Source organism: Miscanthus floridulus, chromosome 18 (assembly GCF_019320115.1).
Source record: "Miscanthus floridulus cultivar M001 chromosome 18, ASM1932011v1, whole genome shotgun sequence".
NCBI lineage: Eukaryota > Viridiplantae > Streptophyta > Magnoliopsida > Poales > Poaceae > Miscanthus > Miscanthus floridulus.
Genome location: NC_089597.1, coordinates 121278246 through 121297888, shown reverse-complemented (window position 1 = coordinate 121297888; position 19643 = coordinate 121278246). Strand labels below are relative to the sequence as shown.

Sequence of the window (19643 nt, the reverse complement as noted above, 5' to 3'; positions counted from 1 at the left end):
GTCAGCGTGTGCGCGTGGCTCGGCATCGGCGGTGAACAGCAAGGACGCCCGTCGGTGTACGTGCGCGGTCGGCATCGGTGAGCAGCTAGGCGGCCCATCGACACAGATGCAGAGCATGCAGCTGACGACCTTGGCTCGCAGCGCAGGGCGGGTGGCGGAGCTCAGGCGATCCATTGGTGATGGTGCCAGTGCAAAGGCGATCCCGTGGCCGTGCGCGTCCTCGTGCATGGCCACCATGGCAACCATGAACCTTTGGGAAAACGAAAGGGCCGCCTACTGAGGCAAGCCAGCCGCTCGGCGGCGGCGACGACGGTGCGGTTCGTGGTGGTGGCGGCGATGGGCGCCGCCCAGGACCATCCTATGCGTGCGAGCAAGAGCAAGCGAGCACGCGTACATACGGAGCTGCCATGGCACCGCGGAGTAACGTGCTAGCGCGACGGCGTCAGGCAAGCGGTCACGGACTCACGGACAACGGACGCAGCAGTAGGGTGCGGCAGTGGCAGGCGACACGTGGACTGGTTGAGCAGTGCGCCAGGAGAGGTCTGCGGTGGTCAGGGCACATAGGCTGCAACAGCTGGAGCGGTGGTCGGCCAGAGCTAGAGGTTGAAGAAGAAGCTGACATGTGGGTCACATACGTAAGTGAGTGGAAGGAGAGAGCAACAAGGATAAATAGGCCATATCGCATGTTTTGTAGAGGTTCCTAGGCTCGCTGCCATGCTGGCATGCCTACCTGGCGTGGCACGTTAGCAAAAGTGACAAAAACGTATGAAGTTTACTGTTTGTGATGGCAATTGTGTAGGAACACATATAAAACTAGCAAACGAAGAAGTATCATCCGTAAGTGGTAAAAAGTTAAAAATCCCTTGATGAACTCATCGAATTGTTATGGCTTCTTTTGCAAAAAAAAATACGGTAGTTGCATTTTAGGTGCCTGGATTTTTAGGAAGTTTTATACAATCACCTAGTATAATTAAAATGATAACTTTCAAGAAATAATTCATAATTTTTATCTTAGCCAAACAATAAAAAATTGCATGTTATATAGAAAAAATCAAGCAACTAAAATATCTTAGATAGATGAGATAGTTTATCATAAGTTCATACCATGAAATTTGTAAGTTCACACCATAAAATTTGGTTCACACTCGTTATTAGCTAGCGTGGAATAAAATAAAATAAAATAAATAAAAAAAGTGAGTAAGAAAAGTCAAGGATTATGTAAAACATGATATAAGCAATCCCTTTTATTATAAATCTACTAAGAACATCTCCAGTAGCCTATATAAACAATCATATACTTTATATTTCTGGAGCAGAATTTTGGAAGCCTAGACCGGATGAGTTGAGGAGAAACTTTGTTCAACCACTAGAGAAGAAGTAAATAGATTTGGTCACACAACGTGCAAGCTGGTTAGATTTGTCGGTAGAATATCATCGGCAGTCCACCGAGGGGTATCCCGCAATGGTAGATTTGTCGGTGGAGGTGCGGGTGATCAGGAACCGGATGGTAACACAAGGTGCAGAGACAGCGATTTAGACAGGTTCGGGCCGTTTGATCGACGTAATACCCTACGTCATGTGTCTTTGGTGTATTGTATTGATCTGGACGACCAAGTAGATGTATGTATCTTGTCCGCTAGGGGGACCTCTGCCTCTTCTTATATAGTCTGGAGGGATAGGATTACAAGTAAAGTAGCCTATTTGATACTATATAATGTCTCGCGGTGCACACCGAGCAGCGCCGTGCATGCCTTAATCTTGTGGGCCGGGCCACCTCCGATGGTGCGGCCCATGTCTTGGGGGCCATACCCCCACAGCTAGTCCCCGAGCCTGACAGTAGGTGACGTAGTCACGTGGTGCCAGGGTTAGAAAGTAGAAGACCAGCCAAGCAGGCAGCCAGGCCCTAGGCATAGCCTCGAGATGAGAACAAGCACATTCACCGCAAGGTGAAGTGTGCCCACTTAGTCCCCGAGACTGCTGGAAGATGAAGAATGAATCTTGTAGCAGGGTCAAAGAAAAAGAAAGCTTGCCGACGTTGTCTGACATGCGCGTATCAAGACCCCAGATGCGCCGCCCAAGATCAGCACCCTGATCCGAACAACATGAAGTAGCTTGATAGCACACCGATGAGACATAGCAAGATCCGAGCACCGAAGAGTCCCTAGCGTAGTTGGCGATGACCGAGCACCGAGGAATCTCCCGCGTAGACGGCGATGTCCGAGCACCGAGGAATCCCCGACAAAGCTGGCGAGGTGCGAGCACCGAGGAGCGAGGAGTCCCCGGCGTAGGCGGCGATGTCCGAGCACCGAGGAGTCCCCGGCGAAGCTGGCGATGTCCGAGCACTGAGAAGCGAGGAGTCCCCGGCGTCGCTGGTGATGACTGAGCACCGAGAAGCGAGGAGTCCCCGGCGTCGCTGGCGATGACCGAGCACCGAGGAACGAGGAGTCCCCGGCGTCGCGGGCGATGACCGAGCACCAAGGAGTCCCCGGCGTCGCTGGCAATGACCGAGCACCGAGGAGTCCCCGGCGTCGCTAGTGATGACCGAGCACCGAGGAGTGAGGAGTCCCCAGCGTCGCTGGCGATGATCGAGCACCGAGGAGCGAGGAGTCCCCGACGTAGGCGGCGATGTTCGAGCACCGAGGAGTCCTAGGCGAAGCTGGAGAGGTCCGAGCACCGAGGAGTCCCCGGTGTAGCTGGCGACATTCGTGCAGTGAAGTGTGCCCACTTAGTCCTCGAGCACGAAGAATCCGAGCGTTGAGGAGTAACCGGCGTAGCTGGCAATGAAGCATGAGCAGCGAACAGTCTGGTCAACTGGTCGACATCGAAGTGAGCATTGAGTAGAAGCGACCGACGAATAGTCCAATCAACTAGTCGGCGATGGAGTCCATGAACCAAGCGGTCTGACCAGTTGATCGGTGGAGAAAACCGAGCACCAGGTGATCCGATCACCTGGACGATGATCCTGCAATACAAATATATAGAACGGGTAGTACATGACGCACAAATAAATAAACTCCAGAGAAAAATCAGTAATGGTGATGAAACGGCGTATGCAGTTCGACGATCAGTTGGCGTGAAAATATATTTATGTTTAATATAAACCGTCCGAACAGTTAGTGTGTAGCTGAGTCTCCAGTCCTAGCTAGCCCATAGTCCATAACGTCGAGCGCGGAGCCCGTGCACGTGTAGGAGGAACATGCGTGATCAAGGAGCCGCTGTCGACCACCCATAACGCAGAGCGCGGAGCCCGTAGCACGTGTAGGGAGGAGCCGGAGACAAGGCCGTCTCTTGAGGCGTCCGAGCATCAACATGACTGTTCGAGGGTTCGAAAAATTGTTTGGAGAGCAAATATGGAGAAAACAGTTCGGAGAAACATTATGGCGATATACGGAGATTGGAGAATATTTAGAAAAATATTAAAGCGTGACTTAGCTTTGGACAGAGCGTCTGATCAGCGACATATGGCGTTATCTGGTCGGCGTTGACGGTGAACACCTAGCGGGCGGTGAGTTGTTGGTGAAGACGACCTCGGAGGTGGTTCCGAGATCGGATCTGCTGTCGTAGGGGCTAGTGTAGCAGTGATGAATCGTCGTCGTGGACCGGCATGGATCTCCACGAGATTGACGACGAGAACGCGTTGTTGATTTGAGGTCCATCTGGCTCGCAATGGATCAAGTGCACACCTACCTGGCGCACCAACTGTCGACAGAATCGGATGGTGACACAAGACGCAGAGACAGCGATGGTAGATTTGTCGGTGGAGGTGCGCGTGATTAGGAACCGGATGGTGACACAAGACGCAGAGACAGCGATTTAGACATGTTCAGGCCGTCTGATCGACGTAATACCCTACGTCCTGTATCGTTGGTGTATTGTATTGATCTAGATGACCAAGTAGATGTATGTATCTTGTCCGCTAGGGGACCCCTGCCTCTCCTTATATAGACGGGAGGAACAGGGTTACAAGTAAAATAGTCTATTTGGTACTATACAATGTCTCGCGGTGCACGCCGAGCAGCGCCGTGCACGCCTTGATCTTATGGATCGGGCCACCTCCGATGGTACGGCCCATGTCTTGAGGGCCATACCCCCACAGGTTCCGTCACCAAGAAACTTTCCAAATCCTACATAGAGGTGGCTAGAGAAGGGAACACGACATGAAATCAGCAAAGAGATAAGTGACACGAGCGAGGGCCAGTACCAAAACTGAGATATGAAGAGGAAAGGTACGGTGACAGAGGTAGAGAGGAAGATCCGCGAGCGGTTGGGAGGAGGAGGCGAGAGAGAGGTTGTTGCGAGACAGAGAATGACATGTGGGATCCACATGTCATCCACTCGTTATTAGCCACCTATTTTAATACCACCTATTTTTTCTTGTTTGATTCAGTAATACTACCTAAAACAGATCCCAATCCTATCCTAACAGAGAATGACACATGTGATCCACATGTCATCCTTTATTCTTCTTCCTTGCACGCATGAAGCAGAGGCAGCAGGGGGAGGGCGGACGTCGGTGGGAAGGGGCGTGCCTGAGGAAGGCTGGTCCGCGCTTGGGAAGGGCGGACACCGGTGGGGAGGGCGGACGCCGGCGGGGAGGAGCGGCCTAGGGAAGGCAGGTCAGCGTCGGGAACCGCCCACCGCAATGGAAAAGAGCACCGTTGCCGGGGCTGGCAGCGTCGTTGGGAAGAAGCCGTGCCGAGCGCTTTCGTTGGAGAAGAAGCCATGTCAGGGGAAAAACATATTTGGGTAGCCCAGAGTAGGTGCCAACATGAATGGGTAGCTACAACAAATCTAGGGGGTTTAGTAGAAGGTCTGTTTGAAGCTGTTTTTTTTTCCACTACTTAAATGAGAAGCAGAGGTCATTGGTGTTGCTCCTGCAGTAGAAGAAAATCTCAACCCTAAAATTAGTTATAGGTGGAGTTATGTGTATATTTTAAGGGCAGAAAATCTCACGTTCAATATCTCGTATGACATCTGGGTCCAATTTGTCGTTCACACCCTTTCTTCTGTTTTTTCTGTGCTCAGCCGTTCCCCGCGACCTCCGACTCTCCCAGCGCCGCATCCTCTGCCGCCGCCGCTCCTCTTCCTCCGTCGCCACTCCTTCCTTTCCTACGCTCCTCCTCCCATACTGCTCTTCCTCGGCCACCTCTCCTCCGCCGCCTGAACTTGATCACTGTCTACCGCCTAGCGCTTTTTCTAACCTTGGCTCGACCGCCCGCCGCCTGAACTCGTCTCGCCCGCGGCCGATCTCCTCCATCCGCTCGCCGCGCCGCAACCCGTAGAGGAGACTGCGCTCGGTCGAGCACCACCTAGGGTCCAGCGTCCTCGCGACCAGCTCCGGCGCGGCGTCCGCCCCAGCCCCGGTGGCCCCGCGACCGTCGCTGCTGTCCTACTTCGCCACTCGCCACCTTGGCCGGCGACAAGCACCAACAGGACACCAGGTATTCCCTCCCCTTGGTCCTCCCTTTCTGCTGTGCGAAGCCGTGCGCCCAAACCTTAACGTAATTCGTAGGTAAAACCGTGCGCCCAAACCCTAACATACTATTCGTAATCGGATCTGAATCTAATTACAGGTGTATATGCATATATTGTGACTACTAACTAACTTCGATTGCTTTGCAAAAATTAATGGGTGTACATGTATACACCCATTCCCTTTACTGAGTCCGCCCCTGCCTTCAATAGATGTGCAAAAGCGCAAGCTATGTACTGAGATGGTTTACTTGGTAATGGAAGCGAATCCAAGGGAAAAAGCAAGCATGTACCAGAACCTGAAATTTCATTCAGAAATAACGGACGATGAATGTCCGTTTGTTCCCCCGAACATGCAGGAGAACTCCACATTATATTATATTAATTATATTAAGAAGAAAAGGAGTCTATTTTTTGGATTACAGAAGAAAAGGAAAAAAAAAGGAGTCTAGATGACTTGTAGTTGTACAACCCCTAATAGGGGCAATACGGAAAGGACTCGCCAAACGGATAATAATGCAAACCAGCGACCAAGAAAGAGAGACCATCATGGCCATATGCTATGGTGCCCCTTGCTCCCGCCATACACCACAACTTGGGCCTCATCTCTAATAACCCGCATGATGGCATCAAGGTTAGGCGAAAAGCCCTTAAAAAGACAAACACACCCATTTATATGTTTCCTAATACACCTTGCCGCCAACATGGCCAATGAGTTGAAACCCTTGCGGACGTCTGCGGCGTAGATGGCGACATTCCAAACAAGCATCTCGATGTCTTGATAACGCCCTGGGATTCCAGCCACAGGGTCCGTTGGTGCATGCTGCTGGCGGCGCCTTGCCTATCGTGGACGTGGCCCTGGAATTCAGGGTGGCTGTTTCGGTCCCTTTGCATGTTCTGCCATGGTTGCGTTCCCAGCGCTGGGTTCCCTGTTTCTTGAGTTGAAGGGTGTGGGCTTGGAGGCACGGTGGATGCGAAGGGGCATGCAAAGGATCTACATTGACCTATCATGACGAATTACGGCATGAGTCGGAAGCATGCCGAGCACTAGTTGCCCGTCCTCTGCCCCACGAGTCGAGGCGGCCCAACTTATAAGAGATTTTGACTCGGTTGCCAGCTGGAATGCTTGAACTTGTGAACCTGCTGTGGCTATTGGTGAGGAGGAACACATGGCTAACAATGTTGCCAGAGCCCTGTACCTTGATCCTGGTATCCCTAGTGTTGCCACGGTTGATCTGGATGGGTCTCATGGGGTGCAACATTGTCCACTGGGCCTATGCCTGCTACTGAAGAAATTGGATCACAAGTAGGATGCATTTGACTGGATAAGTAATGTTATTTGCATAGCCTGCTATTCTTTTTGTAAGAAAACTATATATTTTTTAGATAAAGATTTCTTTTTGTAATTTTGTTACACAAAGTTTCTAAATGAACTTCACAAGAATCCTAGAAACTACTGAAATGAGACATGATAGGTATTTTGTTCCCATTACACTGTACATGTCAAGCAAACTAAGGGATGAAATACTGGAACAAACATTATACAGCTTCAAGGGGCAATTTGAGCAATAGTTATCTTCATAACAGAAATTTTGATAAAATGATAATGAACCTTGGAGGATTTAGGCATAATATAATGTTCCGGTATCTGTAAGTGTATAGAACCAAATGCTATATTTTTGATAAAGATTATTGAGCTTTTGACCCATGAGTCTACTAGAAGATACAGTTTGGATGAAATTGCAGTGTTTCATTTTGTCTTTGAATGCTTGATACCAATATTCATTGGGTTTCAAATGTAATTTATCTGCTATGTGAAATCTAGAAACTGCCTCAATCAATTCATTTCTATTTATCTTGTTATATGTTCTGTCCCAACACATGGTTTTCTTGCACATTAATAAAGACTAAAAAATTCCAGAACAAAGCACTAAGGGTGCTCAGAGAAGGAAAAAAATGCTTTAGCTATATTTTTTTTATTGTAAATCATGTCTGCTAATGAGACCAATTAATTAATACCGTGTTTTTAATCCAAATCATGTGACAGATCAAACTCTAGATCCTGCCACTCTGCCTCCTAGCATCCTATGACCACATGGTTTAGACAGTGCTGAGGTGGATGACGAATTGTGGTGCGGAGGGCCTACTCAATCACCACCACCGCCCAAACGGGGGCAGGTGGCATGCCTCTTGAAGACAGGTGAATTGCATAATACATGCGCATCTTGTCAGTCCTTTGAACTTACTATAAGCTCCTGTACCTCTCTAAGGTCTAAGCCAAATAAGTGCTCTTAACACTCTACATCACCATGCACAGGCACTGGTTGGAAACGGATTTTGTTGGCGCTCCTAGAGTTCAAAGTTCATACTTATGTACTTTCCTTTCTCCAATCATAACAAATCTTAGGCAGTTCAAGCTTAGCTGAATGTCAACTTGCCTCCACGTGCAAGATCCCAGAAACATTGCTATGTCTCGTCCGGTAAGTACAAATGAGCAATTATTTTCTGTGGTTTGCGAGGTTTTCCTAGTAGTAGTTTACTGAAAATGAAACAGCTGTATACTGTACAGTCTTCTGCACCTTTTGTCTTTCTATGCTTTCTGCTTGTTTAGTTGCTGCATCTTATTTGACTCCTTGCTGCAAGGAAAAATGAAACTATGCGCTCCATGTTATTACATTTACTTCTAAAGAATAGTTACCTTATGATAAATTTGTAAAAAAATGCATTAGGTATAATTTTGCGCAGCCTGGTACTTGAGAGAGGTTATTATGTGATGTAGGTACCCAAAAGTTTACCTTAAGTGTAATGGCTTGGCATATTCAAATCCTAATGAGGGAACCACAATGAGTTTACCTTGTTGTACTCTACCTGATTAATAAAGCTATAACAAAATCATGGAGCAGTGGATTAGCTCTAGCAATATGGGCATACTATTGTAACCTTTACCCCACTTCCCCGTTTTGTAAAACAAAATAATCAGGTAGGCAATCATTTTCATAGGCTGATAGATGATTACAGCATGATTACCATGAAATAAATTTCATTTTTACTGAGTGACTTCCGACAATTTCTTAATATATTGATACACGGATCTCCTGCATATTCGAGAAAAAAAAAGTGACTTCCGACAATTATCTCACTCCTGTGATGTAAGATGAGCCATTAATAAACCAATGATATAGCCATTGGGCGATTCAGCTTATGATCATAATACTAAGAAATATATAATCTATCTGCAAAAAGTTATTTCACGCTGTAAGCATTAAAGAAGTCATCTGGGAACTCCTTTCTTATCTACAACCATACAGTTTATCAATGATCTTTTATTTGGATACATTGCAAGCTGCAAATTACAATGCACAAAACCTAGCACATGAAAAGAGCTGTGAAGATCTCTTGCACGTCTATCTATGATGCAAGTATGTACCAAACAAAATTTACTCAAGTATGTTTAGCTGTTGGAGTTACATTACATGATATCTTACTATTCCAACTAAAATAATACTGTGATTTCGCTCTCATTACTGATTAGCATCGGTGCACATTTCACATATGTTCAAAAGTGATGTAATTTTGTCTAATATTTTTGTATTTTCAATTTAAGAAACCATATTGCATGTGTGACAAAAAAACGGTATTAATTAATTGAAGGTATCTGTAGGATCTTTGCATTTCTTGAGGTTCGAAAATTGAAGGTGCTCATGTGTTGGTCTATGATATTCTATCTGCACTGGAATTACTATTTTATAATTTTTATACAGTGTTTGTTTTTAGTTTATAGTTGTGCTGCACCAGCATCTTATGTTTCCTTTCTGGCAGCTCGATTTTGCTGTGCTTAAATACAAAAATCAAAAGCTTGCGGAACAACTGGAAGTCCACAAATTTGAGTTCCGTGCTCTTGAGAGTAGATTTAATGATTTAAAAGAGAAACAGAAGACACATAATGAGACACTTGTCCTAGTCAAAAGTTATTGGGAGCGAGTAAGTTGTTCTAACCTTGCCCATGTTACTGTAACATATATATACATCATAGGCTCTCTGCTGAAATTCCCTTGTCCAAACAGCTCGTAGCAGATCTGGGTATAGTTCCTGTTTCCAAAAGTGAATCTTCACATTCAAGCTGCAGTACAGGGAACAACAATGTACGAAAGGGTATGGAATTATACTTTATGCATTACGTAATTGTTCTAGAATCATACATGGAAGGATTCTATGATGTCGCTGGCTGCTGGTTGCTTATACTTCTTTCTACTAATGGAGCGAAGTAGTAGTATTTTGAAACATTTTCTATTTGAGGTGTTTATAGTTCTTTTCTCTTTTGAAAGTAAATTTATGACAAGAGATTTACATGCATGTCTCCAGAACTAGCTGTTACCAATTGATGAGTGTTAACAGATAAATTATTTATTTGAATAGCTGGCTACTATATAGCCTTTGCTGATTTATATTGTCTACTTTAGATGTGTCTTATTTTTTCGTTTGTCCTTCATATACATGCACATCTTATTTGTCGGATGGTATATGCTTTCGCCTAGAAACAGACTTTTTAAATGGACTTTTGGAGGCTGGTGCCACAGAAAGTTCAGGTTCTCCCAATTGCCAACTAGGAAATGACGTCTCTTCAGAACAATCAACAACAATTGATATTCTGCAGAAGCTATTCCTTCCATCAAATGGTCCATGGCATGTGAATAACGAGTTTGTTTCTGCTGCTCTCACGAAGTTGCCAGAAAATGGTTTGTTCTGCCCCATATTTTCTGTTGTAGAATAGCTTTCATGTGTCATTTAAGGTATGCTAAAATTTTCCTTAATTTGCTCATGTTCTCTAGAACACAGCAGGCAATTGCACTGTGCTACCAGCGATGTGTTATCCAAGCTTCATGTGATGATGTGTGCGGTAGATAATCTTCACTTGAAACACAGGCAGTTAGCAGGGAACTATCAAAAACAAAGAGATTTGAATGCCTGGAACAGAGCTGAACAGAAACGTCTGAAAGGTATTTTGTATTTGTTTTGTGGACGGTATTTTTGAGGGGGTTCCATCTCTAATAGTATTTGTGTTCTTTTTTTTTTTGCGTAAGATCATCAAACAAGTTAATACTAATCTCAGTTAAAATGGTGAATGCCTTGTGGCAATAATAAGTTCATTATGTTGTGAAACTGTAAATCGATTGTTTCTTGCAGTGGCACTGCCAACACATGGCATACCGATACTATGTTTTCTTCTATTATGTGTACCTAGCTGTCGCGTAATGGTAAACTAACCCAGTATTTATGTACTTCTCAAGAGGAGTTGACTAGTGTTGTTGCCAAGTTGGAAGGAAGTAAACAAAAACTGGCAGTACTGAAAGCACAGGGAGACAATAAGCAAGCAACACCGATCCTTGTTCCTACGCTGGGAAACAAAAATATGACTGCAGAAAAGGTGAGAGATAAACAAACAGAACTGCAAGATCTTGAAGCTACCCACAAGGAGTTAATGGTAATATCAAGTTCTTATTTTTAGAGCTCCAAACTATTGTCTAGAATGCTAGATGTGTATGGACTTTTAAGCTTGCACGCTAATATGAGCAGGAGTTGATTTCAAAACGTTTGGAGGAAATTAGAAGACTGCATACAGAGAGAATTGAAATTTTGAACAAGTTAGCAGCTTTTCAGGTTCGTTGAACCAAATATACACGATCAACCCAGAACACATTGCTTCATAATTTTGGACTCCCATACCTAATTTTTATTGTGTGGTTGAAGGTTAGACTTTGTAATGTCAAACTTAATATGCCCTTTTTAACCTTGTTTTGTTGCTCCCAGAATATACTGATGGATTTCAAAAGCATTCGCTCTTCCAAAGCTTTTCAACTTGTCAATGACCAACTTCAGAAGTCACAAGCAGAACTTGATGATCACCAAACATTGTTAGAGAAATTACAGGTGGTTACTGGTCAGTGCATTTGCATGTCTGTATAGCAGATTTGTTTCCCAAGATCTGATCTTTGGTTAAACTTCTATTTTCCATGTTTCAGGTTGAGATGGATACCTTTGTTTGGAGAGAAAGGCAATTTAATCAAAAGGTTGATTTGGCTGAAATCCCCCAGAAGGTTTCTGCATACTGTGTATCTAGAATTGCTGATCTTGAAAAGGATGTGCAGAAACTATGTAATGAAAAGAATATGCTTGTGCTGAAACTTGAAGAGGCTTCGAGAGAACCTGGTGCTGTAATCACAACACAGCAAGTTTGAAATACTTTTCTATCGGGTCATTGTTCAAAGCTGGAAATAATATTCTTTTTTTATCTGTCAGGTCGGAACCAGGTTATCTCGGAATTTAAAGCTCTGGTGTCATCACTACCGAGGGAAATGGGTGCTGTGCAAAGTGAACTGTCCAAACACAAGGATGCTTCCTTACAGTTGCATTCCTTGCGAGCAGAAGTTCATTCACTTTCTAGTATCCGAACTAGAAAGGTAAGTTCCATTTTGTTAGTTTGCACGGTCAGTGGGCAAGTGGAGTTGATTTGCTGATATGTCAATTTTTTACATTTTGTTTTTTAGGAACAAGAAATTGAAGAAACATCATGTAGATCTGCCCATGCTGGATCTGATATAAGCCAACTTCAATCTCTGGTAAGCATCTTCCTTTTGGATTTTCTTTGTACCTTGAAAACTTAATATTTTCTGTACTGGTTACAAAGGTGCAATGCATCTACTGCATGATTTGTTCATGCCATTGTTTTATTTATATTAACATATTTTACATATCGTAGGTCCGTGAGTTGAGGGAAAATACTCAGGAGCTTAAGCTATTTGTGGAGTTGTATAAGCATGAGTCCACTGATTCCAGGTAGGTTCATCTTATGTCGTAATCAAATTGTGGAATAACTTCTAAGGGTGACATTTCTGTGGGTGGGGTGGGTTGCATGCTACTCGTTTATGGCATGTTATATCTTGTAGCTCATCCTTAGTCCCATTGGCCTGTGTGATCACGCTAGCTATTGCAGTTTTTTTTTTTTTTTTTTTTTTTTTTTTTTTGTAATTTTACTCCTATTTTAGTGATGAAAATACTTAACTGAGCATTTCAGCTTGTCTACTCTCCAGTTCATTTATGGTTACGAGTTTCTGCTATATTCACATGTCTTACTCTCTTGTGGCAGACAGCTGATGGAATCGAGAGATAGGGAACTCGCTGAATGGGCTCGAGTCCACGTTCTCAAATATTCTCTTAATGAAAGTAAATTAGAGCAGCGTGTAATTGCAGCCAATGAAGCTGAAGCGATCTCTCAGCAGAGACTGGCAACTGCTGAAGCTGAGATTGCTGAATTAGGGCAGAAGCTAGAAACTTCTAGGAGGTATTCATGCATCTATTCACTCTTCCTGCTATCATTTAGAAATTAGAAACACAGTCAGAAAAGACAATTTATCTCCATTTTTTTATACTGGGTGGGTTCAAGACTGTTGAAATAGTACAGGAGGCATATTTTCTTTTATAAAATTTTCAAGTAAAGTGATATCAAGTGCTGGGTTTCTATGGCTCAGAGATCTAGTGAAACAATCTGACATCCTGAAGTCTAAACATGAAGAATGTGAAGCGTACATGGTGGAGATCGAGGTGTGGACAATCTTCCATGTATACCTTTCGACCATGGTTATCAATATTATATTTTCAGGCCTCAAAATTTTATTTTCTACTACAGAGCATTAGCCATGCCTATGAAGACATAATGTCACAAAATCAACAATTGCTACAGCAGATTATTGAAAGAGATGATCATAATACCAAGGTGATGATTCAAAGAACTGATTTAATCAATTAATTTTTGTTGATTTGTTCTCTCCGTGTTATTGTTTATGACTCCTGTATAGTTTTACTTTAATTCTTTACTCCTTAAGAAGAGGTCCTGTTTTCCACCCCCATTAAATCGCTTTATGTGAAATATTTTTTCATTGTTACTCTGACTAATGCATCCAGTTTATTTTTGCTGCATCAACGCACATCTCTATGGGCTATGGCTATGCTACTATCCAATTCAATTCTTATCCTCCTAAAAACAGGCGAGAGGAACAATTTAGAAGATAGTTTGGTGGAATGAGATGATCTAAAGGAAGAATAAGTAGAGGGATATTGAGGACAAGGGATCACCATGGCTAGGGACATCAGGTGGGGATGGAGGGTCACCATTGTGTTCAGCAGAAAAAGGGGCCAGTTTTCTGGGTTGACTGGTGTGTCTGTGTGGCCGAAGAGACTTGGGTTGTGGGTGTTTTCTGGGTTGACTGGTGTGTCTGTGTGGCCGAAGAGACTTGGGTTGTGGGTTACACCCCCCCCCCCCCCCCCCGGTTTTCCCCAACTTTTGGTGTCTCAACTGCGCCGTGCCATGCTTGATACAGCACCTTGTACAAAAATGTCACCATGGTGGCTTGGCATCCTGCCAGAGAGTCCATGCATTCATTATGCCATCCATAGTTTTTGAATTTATAGGGGTGCTTCTTGTAGCCTTTTGGATTTAGATTTTGCTGCATATTCAGGCATGGCATTGAGATTTTCAGTGTTTTTTTTTTAAAGTGTGATATTGTAGCTTAGGATCAGTGGTTAAGGAGTTTCTTATATTTGGCGCCTTAAAATAAGCAAAAGGAGGAATGTATGGCATGGAAGCCATAGGAAGGATTACTGCCAGACCATTAAGAAGATGTGAGAGCGTGCTCTGAGCATGCCGATCAAATAAAAAAAAGGCTACATATTAAAGCAAATATATGAAGCATAATGGAATCCAGAGCGGGAGCTCTCTGCACTGGGTACGCCCTTATAATGGAATCCAGAGACCAGAGTTGCAGTGTTTCAACTTTTCCTGACTGTAGAACTAGATACTTCTGACGTCTGTTATTTCAGACCAAACTAGGAATCAAAACTTAATACTGAGTACATGAGTGGTGGCCTTTAAGCCCTGGTGAATAATTATCAGTGGCTATAGAAACCATGGTGGGTTTCAACTCTAGCCTACCCCAACTTGCTTGGGACTAAAAGGCTTTGTTGTTGTTGTTGTTGTTGTATAGAAACCATGGTGGTTTCCTGGATTTGTAATACCTGCTATGGAGATAGTTTCTTGGCCAAAGGAATTTGGCAACCTGCGTTGATTTGAAGTTGAATGCTCCCTCCACTATGCAGCACGGATACGGATACGTGTATTGGTATCGGAAGGATACGGATACGTGGATACAGCAATTTTCTAGAAAACATGATACGTGGATACGTTTTACTATTTTTTAATAAATAAATAATAATACAAATTAAAATTGTGAAAGTCTAAAACTCGAGTTACAGGAAATCCTAATGTCGGTTCTCTGTTGTGATTGTGGCTGGTAGCCACAGCCCACAGATCCTATGCTAGGATTAGCACTAGCACTTAGCTTGTGCCAGCACTACCAAATTTGGAGAGACCACCTATTGCATGCAAGCAATGAAGCAATCAAGAATGGGAAAAAATCAGGAAGGGGAAGTGGGGAACAAACAAAATTAAGCAAGAACTGCAGAAGTAGAGTAGATCAAGAATAGGGAAGGGGATGTACATGCAGAATTAGAGTAGACAGCATCCTCTCCCCTGCATCCCCTGCATCACGGGAGCTGGCCGCGACCATGACGAACTGCTAGGTGCTCCCTAGCACGGCGATCTGGAGGAGGAGGATGGCATGGAGGGGCCAGAGGCTCGGCGACGGCGGCAGGCGAGCAGTGGCGCATCCCCTGCGCAGGAGGCGGCGCACATGTACGCAGGAGGCTGTGCGCGGGGATGGAGGCTCGTCTCCAGCGAGCGGGGGACAGAGGCTTGTCGCCGGCGGCTGGCAAGCGGTGGCGGAGGCTCATCGCCGGTGACCGGTGAGCAGGGACGAGGCTTCCTTGCGCGTGTTCGCTGGAGGCGGCGCGACCGCACGAGGTGCGAGCGTCGGGGGCTAGGGCGTCGGGGAGATACAGGGAGACATTGTTTTTGTTGGGCTGGGCCATATCCCAGATACAGATACATATCCACAGGCGTACTCAAGAATTGCGAAATTAATAAAAAATCGGATACTCTGCTGATACGTATCGGGCGTGTATCTGACGCGTATCCGTATCGGATACGTATCCGACACGCGATACGCTCCCTCAGCCACGTATCCGTGTAACGTAGTCCCTGCGTTCCAAAATGTAGTTTGTTTTAGTTTTGTCCTATGTCAGACTTATTTATTTTTGACCAAGTTCATAGGAAAATGTATTAACATCTACATACCAAATAAATGCACGATCATTCGTGGTGCATATAATGAAACTAATTTGATTTTGTAGATGTTGATGTGTTTTTCTGTGCCCTTGGCCAAAGTTAGGAAATTTGACTCAAGACAAAATAAAAACGACCTACATTTTTAATGAAGTAATGGAAAAGGTTGACTTCCTGAAAATGGGCATGTTATTTTGCATTTTGATTTTACAGATTGTAGCATTGTGTAAAGCAAAAAGAGTGCATTGTACCCTGTGCTGGTTCTGTTTTTATTGAATGCACAGGAGAACTGTTAGCCATTGTATTGAAGTAGGAGCAAAGCCAACATCTTCTACTTCCCTTTGCTTTCTCTTATTTTCCCTTTTTGTAACTTGTGCTAGCCATCTTGCACTTAAGTGTTACCAATGGCCCTGAGAAAACTAATATGGATTATTGCTTAGTTTTTTTTTCTTTTTTTTGCAAATAATCTGTTTAAGATGTCTTAGCATACTGTAATGATATGCTTAGGGCATTATAGTTGAGTTAATTTTGTTGTGATCATGAAGTGAGTGTGATTTTGTTGGGGTTTCACTGGTAGTGAAGCTTGGTTACTTATGTGAACTGAAGTTAAACCTAGGTTGTTTTGAATGTATGGAACTGTAAGGAATAAGGATCATACCATTTTTCAGTGGATGTTGACGTAGTATCTTAGTTACCTAATTGCTACTGCAGCTTTTCATGGAGGGTGTTAAAGCAAAACAGTCACATGATGCTTTGCATTTGGAAGTGTGCTCGTTGCAAAGAAATTTGCAGCATGCAAGTACTTTGATGGATCTGTGTAACCAGAAAATTATCCGCCTAGAGGACCAGGTTGGTGGCACATTCATACTGAAGAGCTATACTATTCTTGCTGGAGATCTGAATATTGAAAATTATGAATTTCTAGCTAAGAGGTTGGTCAGAGTGGTTGAGGAGACTGTCAGAGGATGGAATGCAGCAGTCTATTTCATTGGGCAATTCTCAAAGAAAGCTGGCTGGTATGCATGGAGAAGCTCCAAAGCTCAGGCAGTCAATGGATGTTCTACAAGCAAAGGTTGGGAGCAATCGGCTGGAAGTTGCTGAGCTGCTTATAGAACTAGAGAAGGAGAGGTGGTTTATACACGCATTTCCTTTTATTTTAGCAACTGGTTTCTTAATGTTTGGTCTAACAAGATCAGTTTTTCTCCAGGTTTAATAAAAAGAGAATAGAGGATGATTTGGATCTAATGTCAAGTAAAGCTAATTCTCTAAGAGAGAAGACAGATAATTCAGCAGTCCTTCAAAAACTTCTCCATGAGGCCAAGGAGTACAGGGGAATACTAAAGTGTGGTATTTGTCATGATAGGCAGAAAGAGGTACGTAGTCTTTAGTTGTTCCTGGTATACTGACAATAGAAATGAATATTTAATCGAATGATGATTTTTCTGTTTGTAGGTTGTGATTGCCAAATGCTACCATCTCTTCTGCAATCAGTGCATACAGAAGTCACTTGGTAGCCGTCAGAAGAGGTGTCCATCTTGTGGACTAAGCTTTGGTGTTAACGATGTGAGACCTATCTACATATGAAACAGAAGGTTGGCACCTTTGTCGCACGCACCAAAACTGCTTGGTGCTTACTAATTTTCGGTATATGGTAGGCGGCCATGGTGGTTCAGTTGGTGATGTAGCATAAGCTTCTGTAGTTTGTACAACCAAACATGCAAGACGCTACATGTGATTGCTGGTACCCGCTGGCATATATGATGCTGGTGTTACCTCAAGCGCCTTTTGTAAAGTTTGCTTGCCTTGCCCAATCTGGTAGGATAGCCTGACCTCGTCAAACCACTAGTTCTTTTTAGGAGAAACAGATCCAACAAATGAGGATTGATGCTTCCCGCAATAGTGTGCAATGTATAATATATAGCTTTAGTTAGTTTCATTGCTGTAGCTGACAGTAAGAATGTAGTTTTCTCTTTTTGAAATATACTGGTTATCCATTTTGTATTTTTCACGAGATTGCCAATAGTGAGATCACGTCTATCAAAAAAAAAAAAAAGGTGAGATTCCAGTTTCATGCATTGCTTCTGTGTGGACTTCAACCAGAAAAGCATTGATCTTCACTGTTTTCTGTTTCTTATTAGGCTTTTGGGCTCGCCACTATGGTCACGTAACGAGGCGTTGCCTGTACTTATTTCTAAGAGTTATTAGAAAGAGTGAGTTGATATTCTCTTTTTTTTACTGTATTGTTTATGAACAGAGACCTCAGGCCCTATGGTATTAGAATCGTTACCAGTATTTTGCAGTGTATGTTTTGTTGATTCGGTTTGCACGCCCTGGTTTACATAGGTGGAGCCACGTTGGGGCCAAAGTGGGCCACGGCCCCCCCTTGCCACCGAGAATTTTGTGAAGACTAGTAAATCAGAATGGATGTGGCTTTGCTGTTGTTGGCTTGAGGAGGATAAAAGAACGAAGAGAAGACGATTGAGCAGCAACGCCTTGGCTGGCCATGCAAGAGAAGGGAAAAGGGTGGTGTCTCTGATGATACTCGACTGATGAGAGAGAAAGCAGGTATTGAGCTGCTATTTGTGGAGCACTATGCCAATTTAAGGAAGAAAACAAGAAAATTGGAAGATGCTTGTGTATATTTTTTTGTCCAGATGCAAATTGGCCCCTCCTACAATTTGCTTCAGGCTCCGCCACTGCTGGTTTACATTAGTTGTCTGTTTGTAAATGCAGTTTAAAACGGTGTTATGGGAAATATGCACTAGCAGAGTGAGCACCTTTTATTTTTATATACCAGAAAAGGCCGCTGGACTTTTTTTTTGAAAATAAAAATGTTGCATGTACATGTATGAGTTAGATCTACTTGTTCTTGCATTGATTCTTATCAAAATTGGGCATGGCAATGAACGAATTCAAAAAACAAAAAAACCTAAAAAAAGTTAGATCAAATTATAAGATGATGGAACGACAAAACAAATAGTAATAATGAATTCCTTGTATATTTTTTATATATTAAATAATAATTGCACTTAGTGGAGATGATATAGATGTCTTGCATGGGAGATGATGTGAGTAGTTAGCGAGAAATAATATGGATAGCTTGTATATTGAGATAAGACTTGTAGTGGGTTTGAAAATATAAGATGTATAGATATAGATACTAATGCGCTGCAAAGAGAAAAAAAAAACTTTTACTATTATTAAAAGAACAGAGTGTGATAGAGATAAAAGAACCCATGGCATTCTTAACAACTTTAAAATCTAAAATCCTATCAGGTTGAGATAACGACTTTAGAAAACCGAAAATGAGGTGACCTTATCATGGCATGACTTCTTAAGTGTCCATTCTGGAGTACCCTACAACATACACACGATTTGGGGGAAATATATGAACTCCTTCGTTACTGAGAGTGAGAAACCGATTTATGGTTGATGCTGGTACGTTCACGTAGATGCACGATGATCTAGCATGATGATGATGCTAGTCGAACTATTTTGAACTGCTAAAAATAGTACGGTATGCCCCCCTTCGGCTTGCTGAAACTGACTGAAAAACACGGTTCTTGCTGAATTATTGTGAGAGAAAAACACCGTTCCAACTGAAAAAACAAGTCGAACAGTGTTTTTCTCTCACAACAATTCAGTCAGAACAGTGTTTTTCAGCCAGTTTCAGCCAAAATTCTGTCAGCCAAACAGGGCCACTGGCAGAGTATTAGTATCTGTCCTAGACTTTTCCACTATCGTCAGTACATCTCTTGACATTCAGAGTAGAAATACGTTGCCATGCCTGTGCAGTGCAGATTGCAGCATCACAAGCTACTACGTTACCAAAGGATTTTCCGGTTTTAGGTCTACTGAGAAGCATTCACAGTTCAGTAGCGGATCACAGTTTATTTTTTGGATCCAGCAGTAGATCACAGTTGAGCAACAAGATCAG

General features: G+C 43.5%; 1 protein-coding gene across 7 annotated transcripts; it reads left to right on the top strand.

The window, feature by feature from the left end:
• Positions 1-4984: 4984 nt before the first annotated feature.
• LOC136519671 (E3 ubiquitin-protein ligase BRE1-like 1) lies at positions 4985-18538 on the top strand. 7 transcript variants are annotated; one of them, XR_010775010.1, is made up of 23 exons: positions 4987-5441; positions 7520-7672; positions 7790-7952; positions 9292-9453; positions 9537-9624; positions 10008-10208; positions 10302-10469; positions 10761-10954; positions 11047-11130; positions 11281-11400; positions 11493-11679; positions 11770-11930; positions 12018-12089; positions 12230-12306; positions 12617-12811; positions 12999-13071; positions 13157-13243; positions 16418-16555; positions 16632-16834; positions 16914-17079; positions 17159-17298; positions 17845-17916; positions 18050-18537. XR_010775010.1 is itself a non-coding variant. In XM_066513049.1 (22 exons), the coding sequence occupies exons 3-21, from the start codon at positions 7899-7901 to the stop codon at positions 17288-17290; spliced, it is 2562 nt and encodes an 853-aa protein (XP_066369146.1). In that variant the 5' UTR covers positions 4987-5441; positions 7520-7672; positions 7790-7898; the 3' UTR covers positions 17291-17298; positions 18050-18537. The 7 variants fall into 7 exon arrangements, 3 of the variants coding, with proteins under 3 accessions (XP_066369147.1, XP_066369146.1, XP_066369145.1); XR_010775012.1 differs by having other exon boundaries at positions 4988-5441; positions 10050-10208; positions 17159-17760; positions 18050-18538; XR_010775009.1 differs by having other exon boundaries at positions 4988-5441; positions 17159-17760; positions 18050-18538.
• The last annotated feature ends 1105 nt before the right edge of the window (positions 18539-19643 follow it).